Here is a 16500-nt window from a genome sequence, read left to right as displayed (position 1 = left end):
CGCAATGCAGTGCCAAAATGTTACCATCTTGGAGATGGATATCGTTACTCGTTTGTAGGTATGAGCATTTCTCCTTCTTGGCATACAGGTTTGCAGTATTTTAGGCTCACAGTGACATTCTATGCAGTATTACTACTTATAATAAAGTACTACTTAACTACTTAAAGTAGTGATTTGTAAATAATATCTATTTACTTAAAGTAGTGATTTAAAAATCTCGGTGTGTTTTATTTTTACCGGCCGGAAACTACGCACTAAAATGCGTAAAAAAAATTTTTTTGACAAAAAAGAACCGACTTTGTTATACAACTATAAAGCAAGAAATAAAGGTTTTCCTTGCTACCATATAAAAAGGAATACTAAATATATAATCTATAGATAGTAACTTTCTACATTTTACTTGGCTACGACTTAAAAATGTTGGAGCAAATGTATATGTATATGTATGAAAAGACGGTTCTTTTTTGTCATTTTGTTTTTTTTTTCATTTCTAGTTGTAACTCAATATAATACAACAAAACTGACGCGTGACGGCTCGCGTGCATAACTTTACACGTCTATTTATAAAGCTAATCTGAATCACATACCTCTTCAGGTAACTCTAAATGCCCAGTAGTAAATCGTATTTGAGAGTTGAGACGTGTAAAATATAACTTATTACATGTTAAGAAAATCTCTTTTTTAAATCTATAAAAACTTTATTCTGGAGCAATTGAAAAGTAGCGACAATTGACAATTCTAGTATCAAACATGCCCCATCGCGGTATCCAGGACGCGGTCGTAAGCTATGTAAGCCGTCGACCACCACAGCAGGCCCGTTGGCGAAGTCCCGCAGTAATCATTTCGTCCTTTTCGCACCAGCAACGCCCTCTCGCTCGCACCAAACACCCGCTTTGACACGTCCCGTACATGCAAGAGCTTAAGTTAAGCCCCAAGCGAACGAATTTTATTCCAGCTACGGGCGGGCGGTATAAAAATTTAATAAGGACGCTGTGTAGAGGTTTAGCATTTTTTTCAGCTAATTGTGTTATTGTTCCGTGACCGGTGATACTTTCCTAAGATAGGTAAATTTGTTAAATAATTCCACGAACTTCATTGCCCGTTATACTTACGTACGTATTAGATCTTCATAAACTCGAGAAAATTTGACGGAAACAAGTTTACTATAATTTTTTACCCATTTTATTTTTTTTACACTTTTTTTATCGCATTAATGTACGGTTCAAGCAGATGTCCACCTGCACGGTTAGCATGGGCAGGAGATAATTATTAGTTTACGAATGTGGTTATCGCCATCATCTCACTACCGTGTAATTCTTATGTATGCATCAAAAGTGCCACCTATGGGTCTACTTGAATAAAGATATTTTTGACTTTGACTTTATATAAACGGGCAAAGGATAAAAATGTATACACACACTCCCACAGCTTTATCAACTCCCAGAGCACTAACGCACAAGTGGAAATAATATCCAAATAATTATATATTATTACTAGCTCTTACCCGCGACTTCGTCTGCGTTTGATTTTGTTTTTAAAGTATTCAGTATCGCTAAGCCTTAAATGAGTATAGTAGTATATATATAAAACATGTGACTGTAAATTAATTATAGACAAATAATTTGCAATAAAATAAAATTGCGACTATAATTAAAGATCTATGCTATCCTATCTCTTAAGTTGGACCAGACTGCTCACGGTGTGCCCATTTAATTCAAAATCGTTTAAGTAGTTTAGGAGTCCATCGCGGACAAACATCGTGACAGGAGTTTTATATATATTAAGATATGTAATTTTAAACGGGGGTAAACTTCGCATATTCCCTTTTCCTGTGCTTAAGCAGGATTACACATGAATTATATCCATTGTCAGGGGATATAATCGGGGACATAATTATTGTCTCCTGCCGGTGCTATCCCTGCAGAGGCCCCAGACCAGACCAGAGAAAATTAGTCATTATTATTAATTTATAAGACGCGAAAACAAACGAACGTCGCCATCATTTGCGTCTATCATTCGTCCGTATAAAAACAATAAAATAAATATCCATGCTCTTACCAACTGCCAAGAAATGTTGGATCTGAGATATTAATATTCTAGACGACTATAATATTAAAACCCATACTGTCCATACTAATTACGAAAGTGTTTATTCATTTGCATAATTAACGGCTGAACTTGCTGATACTTGGCTCAAATACAGATAATATCAACATAGTGGATATTTTCTTGTCTCCTAAAAAATGTTAACAGACGACATAAAGCGAGTCTCTGGGAGCCGCTGGCTACAAGCAGTCCAGGGCCGTGGATTAGCGTAAATCGGTTGATATTATGGTGACGATGATGGAAAAATGCGCATAGAAGACATTTTCTTTTGTTTAACAAACACTAGCGAGTGCTACCCAACACTAGAGTAGTGTTGTTGAGAAACCAAAACAAACACGGATTGTTTATAATAAAATAACTTGGTATGTAAGTATATGTTTCTGGAAAATACTGATTTTTATTCCCTGAAATTCGAGTAAATCCATTTTCATCGAAATGCAAATGCTATTCTATCCATGATACTCGAGCGTGGCGTAGTAATGGCGGGAAATGACGCGTGCAACCAGACTGCTTCGCCGCGATCGTTCATTTAATGTAATCGGTTTTTGAAAACTAATAACAAATAAAAGAAGAATGGGGAACGAAAAACAAATTTTAAGCGCTGATACCATTTCTTTGCACGCTGGCACGCACCTCTAAGTTTATGTGCGTTTTATGCAATTTAAAATCAATTGCTTTGCAAGGAAATCTGCATGCCTGAGACTTCTCCATAATTTTTTTTTTATATACTACGACAATACTCACATCGTACATAACAATTATAATATATAGATAAACACCCAGACACTGAAAACATTCATGTTCATCACACAAATATTGTCCAGTTGTAGGAATCGAACCCACGCCCTTGGACTCAGAAAGCAGGATCGCTGCCCTCTGCGCCAATCGGCCGTCAATATTATCGAAGGCATGCGAAGTCCACCAATCCGCACTTGGTACATTACGGCCTAAACCCTTCCCATTGTGGGAGGAGACCCGTGCCCTGTATTGGGCTGGTAATGGGTTGATAATATGATGATGACCGGAAAAATATTTCCTATCGATTCTGAACATCCCCTATTAAAAATCACCGTTGCATTATTCCTAGGTAGGTATCTACTACCATGGTGCAGCAACCCAGCTCTTTAAAAAGTGACACATTGACAACATTTCCGCAACATACATTTTAATTAATTATTTAAGTGGTTTTTTACCTCTCTTCTTTTTTATAAAAGTTTGTATTTTGCTGAAAAATTATTGTGGTCAAAAAGCTTATTTTTTATACTATCGTTTATTTACCTTTTATTTAAAATTGTAAACAATGTTAAATAATAATTTACAAAAAAAACACTCAAAAATAAGCCTGAGCCTATTTTACAGTATTATTAAAATTAAAGCCTGTGAATGTGTTTCAAGTTCTACTATAGGCCTTGATCAAGCGACAACCAAGGATATTGGTCGAAGCTTTTCGAAGCTTATTATATAACGAAGTTCAGTATAATATATTAATTTCCGCGATGCAGATGTGGAAAATCTTAGACCCAAAATCGTACATACACGTCTTTCGGGATCAAAAATTGGAAATTGCGCCAGCAAGAGTTAAACGGCTCTGTATTGGTAGACATCAATGTAATAATAACTAAAAGTAATATTGAAGAAAGACCTACCTAGCTGCTTCAATGCAAAAGACTTTGATAGTCTACAGTACATTGGTGGGCTACAGGCCTCTACAAACGAAAGGTTTTGCCCCACAAATTACCACGATGCACTAGGCAGACAAAAAAAGACTAAAAAACAACCCTGCTTTTTAAAAACCTCTTACGTTAAGATTGTTGAATAGGAGAAAAAAGTAGTGTCTATTCGTAACTAAGTATTATAGACAAAGTATTGCTAGACAAAGAATCAACCCAGGCCTTTTTCAGCCCTAGCCCCGTAACCTTGCACGCCTGACCAACCTCCCCCGTTTCCGACACGAGCCTGATCAAGAATCAATAACATCGTTTTCCTCTACATCCGGGAACAAACGTGATTCGAGTTTTTAAAGGTTCAGTAAATTCAATGGCGAGTTAATCTTCGAGCCTCGATTTAGAAATTCTTTATTCTTGATTTTCCCTCTGGCTTTAATTTTTTTATTATTGACTAGCGACCCGCTTCGGCTCCGCACGGGTGCAATGAAGATACCTACTAAAGTTTGAGTAATTGATAATACAATTCCGTAGCACATTAATTTAACCTATCTCGTGACTTCGTAAGGTCAAGCCATCGTTTGTAATTTTTTATATTACAAATCTTTGAATTTCTTTGCGTTTCTGTATTTTAATCTGCATGTGTTTGTGTACTACACATAAATATTTCTTTTAAATGAATCTTATTCTTAATATTTTGTGAAAACTGTATCTACGCGTGCAAACAGCGGGAGTACATAGTATAATGTATACTATGTAAAGATGTGTAATATTTATTGGCGCTCCTTGGCAGTACAATCCATCTGTATGCTGTCACGACAAACGGTATGATGCCCCCTCTATGCCACTGCATATTTACTTATTTTGTAATTATATTCTATATTATAAACGCGGTAGATACCGCCGTACAGTGGCGTGCATAGAGGGTATGCACAGGGTATGCAGATGCAAATGAAAAAAGGTTTTTTATAACTCGTACTGGAGATTTACTTTATTTTATATTATTTATATACACTCTATGCACGCCACTGCCTAAGTATACAGATCCCAAATAATGTTATCTCGATTCAGTTATCAGCACAAAATCCAGTATATGCAAATAAACGATGCGGCACTAACAGCAAGAAACTATGCAAATCCAACAGATACCAGCCTAACAAGAACGAGCGAACAAGAAAATAACAAAATTTTGGCATTCTATTTAATCACGATATTCCCTCCCAATCTACTTTTATATCAGTGAAACTAATATTATTTTATATGTACGTACTGATTTTGAGAAAAATCCTTTTCCGACTTTGAGCGACGCGGTTTATACGCCATGTCACAAATAATATCAGTTTTGGTTTGTCACTTTAGCGCAAAATATTTTAATATGTAATATGTATAATTAATCTGTTTTGAACTGTTGGTAATTTCTAGTGTAAAGCTACTTTTTTTTTTGCCTAGAGTTACTTTTAATTAGATTAAAGAGGCGACTTTTTGATCGTCTAACATAGGCAATGTTACATTATCATAATATACTACCATTATAAGAGGTTATAACAAACAGAAACGGCTCTGAAGCGTTTTTATTGTCTTTCGACTCGGAACAATTCCAGCTTTACGGTTACGACAGCTGCAAGTAGAATGGGACATTAAAAGTAAAATAAAATACCTGCTGACTCATCAAAATTGGTTTCCACTTCTTTAGATGATGATCGAATGAATTCTTTTTTCTAAGATCTGAGCAGCAGAGCGATTGTGCAAAGGTGTTTATTGATCGCTGAATTTAATCATTGTTTTTGGATCTTTAAAAGAAAATCTGTTTACTGTTCAATGTAGGACGACTTAAAAGTATTTGGTGGTTTTAAAACAATTTGCAACTTTTGAAATAATCTAGCATATTTACCAATAAAAATTACTCTTTAATTTAAAACATTGTATTCAAACGCTCTCTTCGCTGGTCCGCTTAAGCCGGGTCCAAATATGTGTAATTAACTGTCCAATCAGATTACCGTATTTCTATCACCGACGCGTATAGTGATCACATGGCTGGTTACTACGCTGTCTCGATATCTCGGTCTCTGATATTGCCATACGTGCCACGGTCCTTTCCATGTGAAGTCTCTTTGTAACCTCCGACGCAAAAATGACGGGATGCTATAAGTTTCAAGTGTCTTTCTATGTGTGTTTGTTTCTGTGTTTGGCTGTCGATGGAATTTATTGATTAAACGATTTTGATTTGGGTTTATTTGTTTCATACTGAAATTGTCAGGAGTGTCCTTAGCTATGTTGTTGTGGTTTGTACGCCACAAAATGGCAGATCACATATTATTTTTTCATAACTCTACCAATATGAGTAGGTATTAAGACTTGACGAGTAGAATACTAGTAGCTGCACTTTGACAAATTTCAAATCCAAGATGGCCACCACACAATGGCAATTTTTTGATCTGGAACATCTATATTCGGAGGGTAAACCTGATTTTTGGCGTGGCGACACAGGCCGTGGCCTCGCCACGCTGTATGACAGAATATATGTACAATACGTTAATAAAAATACTTGAGTTCTCACCATTTTAAAGAAATTTTTGAATTTGTATATGAAAAAAATAGATGTATATTAAATTCGTAATATTGCATTTCTTTATTCATATTTAGTTCCTGTCATAATCTGTACTTTTGTGCCTTTTACTTGTAAAAAATAATTTCGATGTTTGACATCTGCCAGGCGTCCCGTGACGGCTCACAATTTGTTTTTCCTAACTCCCTTAATTTACTTGTTTTAGGATTTTTCAGTGCATTCTTTTTCTAATTTTCTAACGGTTTTGTTTGGCCCAATAATTTGAGAAAAGCTGACCCAGAACTGGACCATTCGAAACGCAATTATGATATAATATGGAAGGCGTCTGACGAATCTATTTTCGCAGAAGAGGGATGTTCGTGCAATATATAAAATGGGCCCAAGAGATTAATTAAAGGATAAATTTAAAGAAGTTAAAATAATGATGGATAGTCAGTACATATTTGAAAATTTAATTTATGACCAGAACAATATAACAAAATAAAAAAGGGTGTCAAAATATAAATATTAGAAACAAAAACAAACTCGTTGTGCATATTAGGCTACACAAAGTTGCTAATTTGTTCAAGGGCAATTTGTATATTTATTTATAACAAATTACCCGATGAAATCTTTAAGATGTCTCTCAATAAATTCAAAGTTAATATAAAACGTACGCCTACAGAAAAATCGTATTATAAAGTAAAGATTACTTAAACGATAAAAAAGCTTGAGTTTTGGAACTTCATAGCTTAAATTAATTTACTGTGAGATGGTGATAACAAAAAAAATACCCGGCTAAGTTTGTCATGAGCTCTTTTTAGACCAGGTTTAAGTTGTCGGACGAAGTTATTACCATCCCCATACAATTATGTAAACATATATGTATGAACGCTTCATAAGAACCTGTGATAGGCCTACATGAGTAAAGAAATTTTGAATTTGAATGACACGGTGATTCGGATAGGGAGGTCGGAAAGGGTAAAAGAAGCATATCTGCACACAGCTGGTGTTAACTGTAGAGAATCGTAAAGCATCTATGATTTATGACTATAAAACCTACCTGACAAATAAATACTTAATTTTTTTTTAAATAAAACAACAAAAGAGGTTTATAAAATTCTTGTATTTAATAAATCGCATACCATTTAATATAACTGTGGCACATCAAATAACAGGTAAAATATACTCCACGCTAATATCAAATCTATAACTATTCTATAATGAGGTATTTTTTTAATTTTTTCTGTCATGGTAATCACATTTTCACATCTATTAATGACATAAAACATTACATCTATCACACTCAAAATAAATTCGTAATATACTTCTAATATACAGACATTTGGATACATTAATATACCACTTTTAAAACTAATTCAAGTTTCAAAATAGTTTAAGTCAAGTATTAAATTAAATAATATACGAAATGAACATTTAGATTATTAATCTACAAACATAAGATTGTTTAATCTCACCTAATTGTTTGTATGTGTCATACAAACTTATATCCGAGAGATATAGATTTTAATAATACAATAGGTAATTAATAAGCCGAAAATTGTAAAAAATCAAAATAACCTAAACACAGCCAAACGTTGAAATCTAACTAAAATCACTTACATGCTAGATCTAAATTCATTCCCGTCTGAACTCTAATTTTCAATTGTATATTATATTCGAATATTTGTACTTTGGCATTTTCATAATATAATCCACTGCTTAATATGTATAAAATTCGCGGTCTTAGTTTAACATCTATCACATTTATAATAAAAATATCTAAAACACATGAATACAATGCCGACCTGGAAAATTTTAACAAATTGGACAAGATATACTTATCCTAGAAATATATTGTTACTATGGCACCTGCTGTATTTTTCAAGTTTTATGACTGGTAGGCAATCGGATATCTTCAAACAAATGATTTGACCGTGGCAGCTATGTCAAAATTATGAAAATTAAGCTTTATTTGCTATACTCCGCGAAGAGCAAAAGCATATATCTTTTCGCGGAGTATAGCAAGTTAAGCTTAATTTTCATAATAAATCATGGATTTCAGCAAAGTAACGCCTGCTTCTATCCAATAGGTTTGTCAATTTCTATGTCAGGGTCGTTTTGTCACCGATAACGGAAGATGAGTTTGCATCAATACATGCAGTCTATGTTTTTCAGAGCGGTGATGTTTCAAAATTAAGTTTTGCAGTTACTTCCTCGACTACAATAAGTTGACATTTTAATATGCATATAAAAAACAAACCATTGTTAGAGCTGTTGTTTCTTTTTGCATTTCCTTCTTTACAGAACTTCTGTGTTAATATTTTCATTATGAACATTGTACGTCTCTTTATGTAACATTTAGTGGTTTAATGTGACCTTCAATGATAACATGTGCATAGAACTATTTGGCACGTTTTATCTATCCACGAAGATGAAAAAATGGACTCGAGATGTTGCGACTCTATAAGTATTAAGATGCAACAACTCCAACATGTACTTAAATAATTAAGTTAGAACATTAATATTAGATACTATTTTAGTCTTCTAAATCTAAATTGTATTCAGTTTTCAAATTCAGTTCGTCAGGCGAATCATTTCTTAAATCCATTATTGCTCTCGAAGTGTACGGGCTTTGTGAGGTCATACTTGCTAATATGCCGTTGGAAAGTGCTTGCACAGACAAGGCCTCCTGAGATGGACCCGCATAGCTGTATTGCTGATATACGGCTTGTATTCTAGCCGCATTTACTAGAGTTTGGATCTTCAACTGCGTATCCAGTGCCAAACTGAGCGGTAGTTTACGAAGCTGGCTCGCAATCAATTTGCCGAACATTTCGAATTCGTTTTCGTTCCCATTCTCCGAATGCTGACTCAAGTCCTGCGGCGTTTCAGACTGGTCGCTCCGGTCGTCGAAGTTGCTCTTTTTTTGTTTTATCGGCGCCGGATAAATGGTTGCAAGCGAGGTTGTTAGCGGCGTTGCTATACCAACGGGGGGATTAAGAAATGGAGCGGATGTTGAAGTCGGGAGGATCCCGAATGGGGACGAAGTTTGATTGAGCCCGAAGGGCGTACTCGGACGCGGGGACGGCGTGTTTAATACATACGGTGTTGACGACCGCGTCGAGCTGCGTCGTTTGCGCGGGCTTTTCTTTTCCGGTGATTTTCGCTCGCTCAAATCTTGCACAGCATCGCTGTCGTCACTCATTGCTATTTCAAGCAAGCTGTTGTCAACCTAAAACAAAGAAAGATTTTCTTTACACATATAATGCCAGAGGTAAGGTTCAAAATAAGGTAAACAAAGGTACTTACGGAGCTCGGAGTGACGATCGCTCGAAGGAACCTGTCTGCGTGCTCAAACCACGTGACGCTCGGCCGGTACGCATGCGCGCCGGCCTTCCTTGCCGCGCGAATTTTCTTTAACTCGACACTGTACGATGATCGTATATTCTTTATCTTATTTTTCAGCTCCTTAACCGTTATGTCCACTAAATTAAGAGTTTTTAGTATATCGACGTATCCCTGTTCGCGTATTTTCTTGTTCTTGTAGTTTTCTGACACCGGGTTCCACAGGTATTCCCTTTTTTCGTATTCAATGATCATCTGGATGGTGAGGTCCTCGCTCCATTTCGGGTTAGCTAATATAGCGACCATTTGTTTAATTTATTCGACTTATTTTGGTTATTCGCGAGTTTCCGAGGCGAGCTACTAGGAGCGCAGAAGGGTGCGGGCGTGTCGCATGCGCGCAGCACACTAAAAGCACGTCGATGGGCCGGCACCCTGCGCGGGGGGACTATTTCGGGAGTAGCCGTACGCAGCCGCGTGCTTTGGAGCGTGCTATTTCCTCTCCGTAGCGCGCGGAGGCTGAGCCCGAGTGAAATGGAAGATTTGTGACCGGCGGCGACCGGACACGTTTGCACATCGCTACTTATTCAGACGTCTTTGCTCTTTATAAACTTCTGCTATTAGTAGATCTTTTATCTACACGTAGCTTCGATTGGAATATTTAGCTCGAATGTTTTGAAAAAGCTGTAAGTAGATGATATTTAAATATTAGTGTTGAGTAATGATAATTCGCTGTAATCTAGAAATTATGAGAAAAAATATTTTACTCCAGAAATTGGAAAATTGCGTGATATATGTCTAGAATCATGTCTTTTTTTAAATATATAAACTAGCTTCGTCTGCTTGGATTTCAAGTGTCAGACTAAATAAAGTCTTTGATAAGTACCTACATTTAGATGTAGCTATAGCTAACCTACATGGAATATGGCAATAGGGTTTATCGTCAAATGTATCTTGTGATTGTTACAGCTAGTTTATTATAAATAGTCTATAATTTATATATAATATATGGGGTAGTACTCACTATTTAGATGATTATCTGGTTGTAGTCAGGATAGTTTTCCCGCTATTAGTAGGTATGTTTTAACAAACGTAACTCCGGAGTTTAGTTAATGTGACTCATTTTCATGACTCGGCAAATGAAATGACGTTTGATGACAACGATGTGACGTTTGTTTAATTGGAAAATTACATTAGGGCTGCAGAAAGATACGGAAGCGATCCATTCTCTGTCATGTCTGCCGCATTTCACATCAGACATGTTTAATAACACCCCAATAAAAGCTTTAATTGTGGCGAATTTATGGTTTATACAAAGCTGAATTATATTATTATTATATTAATTATATTATACCAAAAGGTTAAATCAATCAAAAGAAAAAAGTGTTTATTTGCAAACGACATACACATTTTTAGTACAGAAACTAAAACGGCAGTTTCATTTTTGTGCTTTTTGGATTGAATACTTTGGGACTGTGGGATCCGGAGGCATGAGCTCTTTTTAAAGAATTATCAAAAAGGGTTATCGAGTCTACCGGTGATCCTAGAGCGGGCAGTTACCTTGGCCAAAGAATTAGTTTAGCCATCCAAAGGGGCAATGCTGCCAGCATCTTAGGAACTGTGCCTCGCTGCGGTGGTTTCGAAGACGTTTTAGATTTCATTTTGTTTTACATATCTACTTTATTTTAGGTTATATTTATTTCCATCAAAAATATACCATTCAATAAATATATATCTATTGGCGATAGTGGAATCATTTCGAATTTATCGATTATTTATCATTTCGATATTATTCTGACATGTTTGATTGGGTATTGTCAGAAAACTTTAGCTTATATTATTAAGATTGAAAATAAAGTAAAAAATTAGATATTTAATAATCTAATTAAAATGATATGAAATAATCTAATTGAATGACATATTTTTCAGTTCAAGATTCATTTGATCAAAATCGGTTTAAGATTTGGTGGAAAAATAATCCATTTTTCCAATATTACAAAAATAAAAAAGCTGTCTTTTGAAGGAAGTCCATATTCATCTACACAAAAAGTTTGTATAAAAACAATTACGCAATAGTTTTTGATATTAATTATGAATTAAATTAAACAATTTATAGTATAATTAGCAAATCTTGATACTAGGTAGGAAATATAATTAAAACGGGAATCTTTTTTACAAATTAGCACTTACGTTATGATCGGTGATCTATTAAGTAATAATTTTCTAGAAAAAAAGGAGACTGACTCACTGATTTCTGACTTTTTATTAGCTATTTTTGTCATATTTGACACTGAGTTGGTGGGTATTTTGATATAAATACGGGTGCATTTTCGATAAACTTCAATCCTAAATAGACTGGAACGATGCAAAGATTCCTCCTGGTGTGTTAGTCGTTATCATAAGTTAAAACTATTTCTCGACAAACTGGTGAGCCAGTTTATTGTAAGTTTGACTGATTTTATCCACGCACTTTACGGACTAACTTGACTTGTACGTTGACTTACAAGTCAAGGCTAATAGCTCTCGAACCACACAACGGATCCCATTATAACGTAGGCATTTGTATTTTTTTTTAATTCTTCCCCGACGCGACGGGTTGTCAAATGGGTGTTTCAAATTTGCATGAAATTTCAGCGCAATTGAACTTAATTAATGCTGAATAAACCGCTGGCAAAATTATAAACATAAAATATATTCAATCATTTGGTCGGTTTGGTTAATATGGCCTATATTTGAAAAGATTTAATAGTATTTCTGATATCTGTTAACAGTACCTATCTGGAGTATCTGATAACTCCTTCAACTCATATATAGCTTTTGGCGCGAATCACTGAATCTTAACCGGAATACACAATGCGAGCTTATACCCTCAATCTCCCACTACCCAAGCGTTCACATTTCACATATTTCTTGCTTGCTCGCCAACGACCGCGCTCCAAACTAGATACGACCCTATAATGGAATCGCAGACTAGACATGAAGAAAATAAATGATAAAACTCATGGAACTTTCTTCGAAATGTAGCGATTTCACACGAAATATGTAAATGTCAAATCATTTCTCTTTGCTTTCTTGGACAGTAGTCTGTTCACTACATGTCTTATCTTGTCTTGACGTTGTTCACTACAGAACAGACAGACATGTAGTTCTAAGTGTAATTTTTTATGTAAGTTCCTAGGGAAAAAAAATTGTGCGTGTACTAGTGCACACACGTAAAAAGTGAAACTTCTTAAAGACCTTATTTTTCGAAAAATGATCTACTGCAACTTTACAGAAACTGGTTAAATTAAGTTAAATTAGATAAAGTTTAACAAAAGGCTTTTATTATCATGGACATGAATACAAATAATACAATTATGTCATTTTACTTTATTACTACTAAGATTATTACAGCTTTAATTTAATTGTAATATTATTATTATGGCTAATGGTAACTGAAATATGAAATATAAATATACTACGACAATACACACATCGCCATCTAGCCCTAAAGTAAGCTTGTGTTATGCGTACTAAGATGCCTGAAGAATATTTTTATAAATAGGTAATATAAATAAAATACTTATAATATACATATAAACACCCAGACACTGAAAAACACTTATGTTTATCACACAAACATTTTCCCGTTGTGGGAATCGAACCCACGGCCTTGGACTCAGAAAGCAGGGTCGCTGCCCACTGCGCCAGTCGGCCGTCAAATATTGTTTACATTCCATAAAAACTCCAGCAATTTTAGTGCCGGATCTTGTTGTTAATGTTTGAAGACTTTTTTTTAATAAAATATAAAAATTCAAATAATCTTTCAAAAATTCAACTAGCTTCAAAGATTTTTCTGATGCAGATCGGTTTTTTATCATTATTGCAACCGAGTAAAGAGGCACGAAGAGGGAGGAGGAAGAAAAAAATTAATAAAATATCGTCCAACTTCTGATTTGGAGATATATAAAGTGCAACAATCAAAATATTCATCCTATTTTCCATTTGGCATTGAGCCATACATAAGTCAGGAGAAAGAACAGAAAAATCTATCGATGAAGTTACAATGTTAACAACATCATTAGTATTATGATATATGCTTACGTCTTCAGCCGTTTAAATTTTGCAATGCATTTGAAGTTCGAATAAACTCGAATCAACCGTGGTTGGGACAAGAAAAAGACGGCGCGTAACGAAAAAATGTGACGCGTAACTGAAAAATGTTACACTAAATTTTTTTCCAACCCCGATAAAGAAGTTTCACTTCAATAATCGAAATTTTAAATTTAGAATTGTGTATCTGCTAATTTCAGTCTTTACCAGTATAAGTCTTCATCCTTTTCTTTAAAAAAATATCATATGCCAAAAGAAGCGAAAACAGGTCACGTAGTGGTGAAGCATTAACATCAAAATATTGTTACTGCAACGACCCTCAGCTTAGTTAATGCAATTTGAAGGCAGCCTCCGAGTTATCAACGCTAAGATCGCTTACTTAGTTTGTAAAATGAAGTGATTTTAATTCGTGAATTTTTTAAGCGATTTATTATACCTACTACGTAATATGTTATATTATTAGTTGATTCTTATAAACCAGATTATACTTATATGTATTTATTCATAAACAAATTATGTATAAGTAGTAGGAACTTTAGTGATTTGTAGTCCGCAGTTATTTTTGGGGTTTTGTGTCTCAATGTGTACTCATTAAAGTTGTAAATATAAAAAAACTACATCGCAGTAACTTTAAGGTTTGACGTCACCAATTGAAGTTAAGGGTGTGTTCAAATTTCAATGTGATAAAGAATGGAGGTCTAGATGGTACGGCTTTGATTAACTCAAATGTTGCGAAACATTATACGGTAGAAATCTACACTCAATTAAAACATTTCCACCGTTTCCATAATTACGTGGCATTATCACGTACGTGAGCGGCTTGGCACGATTCCTTCAATTCCTCCGATTCCTAGAATTCCTAGCCAGTCTGGTATCCATATAATCACGAGATTCCCGCGTCCATGTTAAGCGTTGAGATTTCTGCTTGCTTGTCGTTGACGTCTTAGTCATACGATTAAGTATGGGCCATACTTAATCGTATGACAAGCAAACACAAGGTTATAAAATTGATACGCGTGTGTCGCTTAATTTTTTAAAGATAATATAAGAATTCAATTCCATTGCAGCTTAACCCGTAGGTAAGGTAATAAAATTGAATTTTTATTGACGAAAATGAAAAAAATATTTTTAAAAGTTTTGATATAACGTAGCGACATATTATTTCGATCGACGGCCGAATGGCGCAGTGGGCAGCGACCCTGTTTTCTGAGTCCAAGGTCGTGGGATCGATTCCCTGGAAAATGATTGTGTAATAAACTTGAATGTTTTTCAGTGTCTGGGTGTTTTTCTGTATATTATAAGTATTTATGTGTATTATTTTCATAATAAAGATTCATCTGCTATCTTAGTACTCATAAAACAAGCTACACTTACTTTTGGGCTAGATGGTGATGTGTGTATTGTCGTAGTATATTTCTTTATTTATTTGTTTTAAAAGGAAACGGAGCAATAGATACTGATTTGCGATTGTAAGGCTTCTTATAATTTTTATATACACATTTTAACCTGACGCAAGTAACTAGTTTAGTTAATAGATGGATTTACCTGTGAATGCATAGTAGACTAGTTCACGACCTGACAACGGTTTTAATGACGTTAAATAAACAATGTGGTGGGGTTGTCTTGATTTGAAAGCGTATCGTGAATAACGTAGTTAATAGTTATGCAGTGCATCAATAAATAAAACAAACGCTTGTTTGTCTTTGAAATCATTTCGTTTTATTTGTAGCTAATAGGTAGGAGGTTTTTTTCATTCGATAGGTAGGAGGTAGGAGCGTCATTAGAAGTTATTGTTAATATTTTATTATCAAAACAACGAAACAAACATTTCTCAAATAATACGACAGCTCTACTAGCAAGCAAATTATTCACTTCCACTTCGTCTCAAGGCTATGAAGCTCATGTCTTTATAGAGACAATGCACAGTACAGTCGATTACGTGACTGTAGGACAAAAACGAGTAGAGTATCAATACAACAACAAATACCTGCTTATAGACCATACGTCATCATCTATGAAACTATCGAAAAATACGATTGCAAAAACTATTAGTTACATAAAAAAACATTATCTTAATGTTTAATTACTTACTATATGAATAATATTAGAGCTAATAATTAAAATTATAAATGTTTTATGGGGATTATTTATATGTCATATCAGATTTGTTACGTATTGATGTCACTGAAAGATAATTATATATTTTCTTATTTGGTGAAAACGGAAGTACCTATGTATAAATGCAGCACACCCAGGTTATACTCGTATAATATTGTACAAAGTCACGGGCATCTGCTAGTGATAAATATTTACGGCTGCTACCTTAACCGAGGTGCAGTGAGAGCGAGGAAATTACTGACCGCACAGCTCCAAAGAGGCGATGAGTGCGAACTTCGCGTTCGGAAGCATTTATAACCTTCGATGTTCGAAGTCTGAATTGAACATAGCTAGGTTTGCATCAAATTATTATATCAAATAAAGTTCAATAAAATATATGGCTTCAAAACGAATGGTTAGAATTCCTACACTATTCGGACAAATAGACAGAAAGCGCTAAGGGGGACGACACAAATATGATTAATAGAGTAAAGATGAATGAATGCCATGAAAATATGAAAATGCAGTAGTTTTATCTAAAAGAGCATGGATAAAGTTAATAAATTATAGATAAAAAAAATTTGGTCAAGCGAGTAAGTACCAATCCAAGCTCAATCCCACGTAGAAAGAATTAATCACGATCGATATTTT

General features: G+C 34.8%; 2 protein-coding genes across 5 annotated transcripts in view; both read right to left on the bottom strand.

The window, feature by feature from the left end:
- The window catches only part of LOC120625389 (nucleolar protein 4), a 174666-nt gene that overhangs the window by 125467 nt on the left and 32699 nt on the right, over window positions 1–16500 (bottom strand). The gene's annotated exons all lie outside the window — the stretch shown is intronic.
- On the bottom strand, window positions 8502–10048 carry LOC120625410. Its single transcript, XM_039892469.1, has 2 exons — window positions 9628–10048; window positions 8502–9550 (listed from the first exon to the last, which is right to left on the bottom strand). The coding sequence occupies exons 1-2, from the start codon at window positions 9967–9969 to the stop codon at window positions 8855–8857; spliced, it is 1038 nt and encodes a 345-aa protein (XP_039748403.1). The 5' UTR covers window positions 9970–10048; the 3' UTR covers window positions 8502–8854.

This window comes from Pararge aegeria, chromosome 1 (genome assembly GCF_905163445.1).
Source record: "Pararge aegeria chromosome 1, ilParAegt1.1, whole genome shotgun sequence".
Lineage (NCBI taxonomy): Eukaryota > Metazoa > Arthropoda > Insecta > Lepidoptera > Nymphalidae > Pararge > Pararge aegeria.
This window is presented reverse-complemented; position numbering and strand designations above follow the sequence as displayed.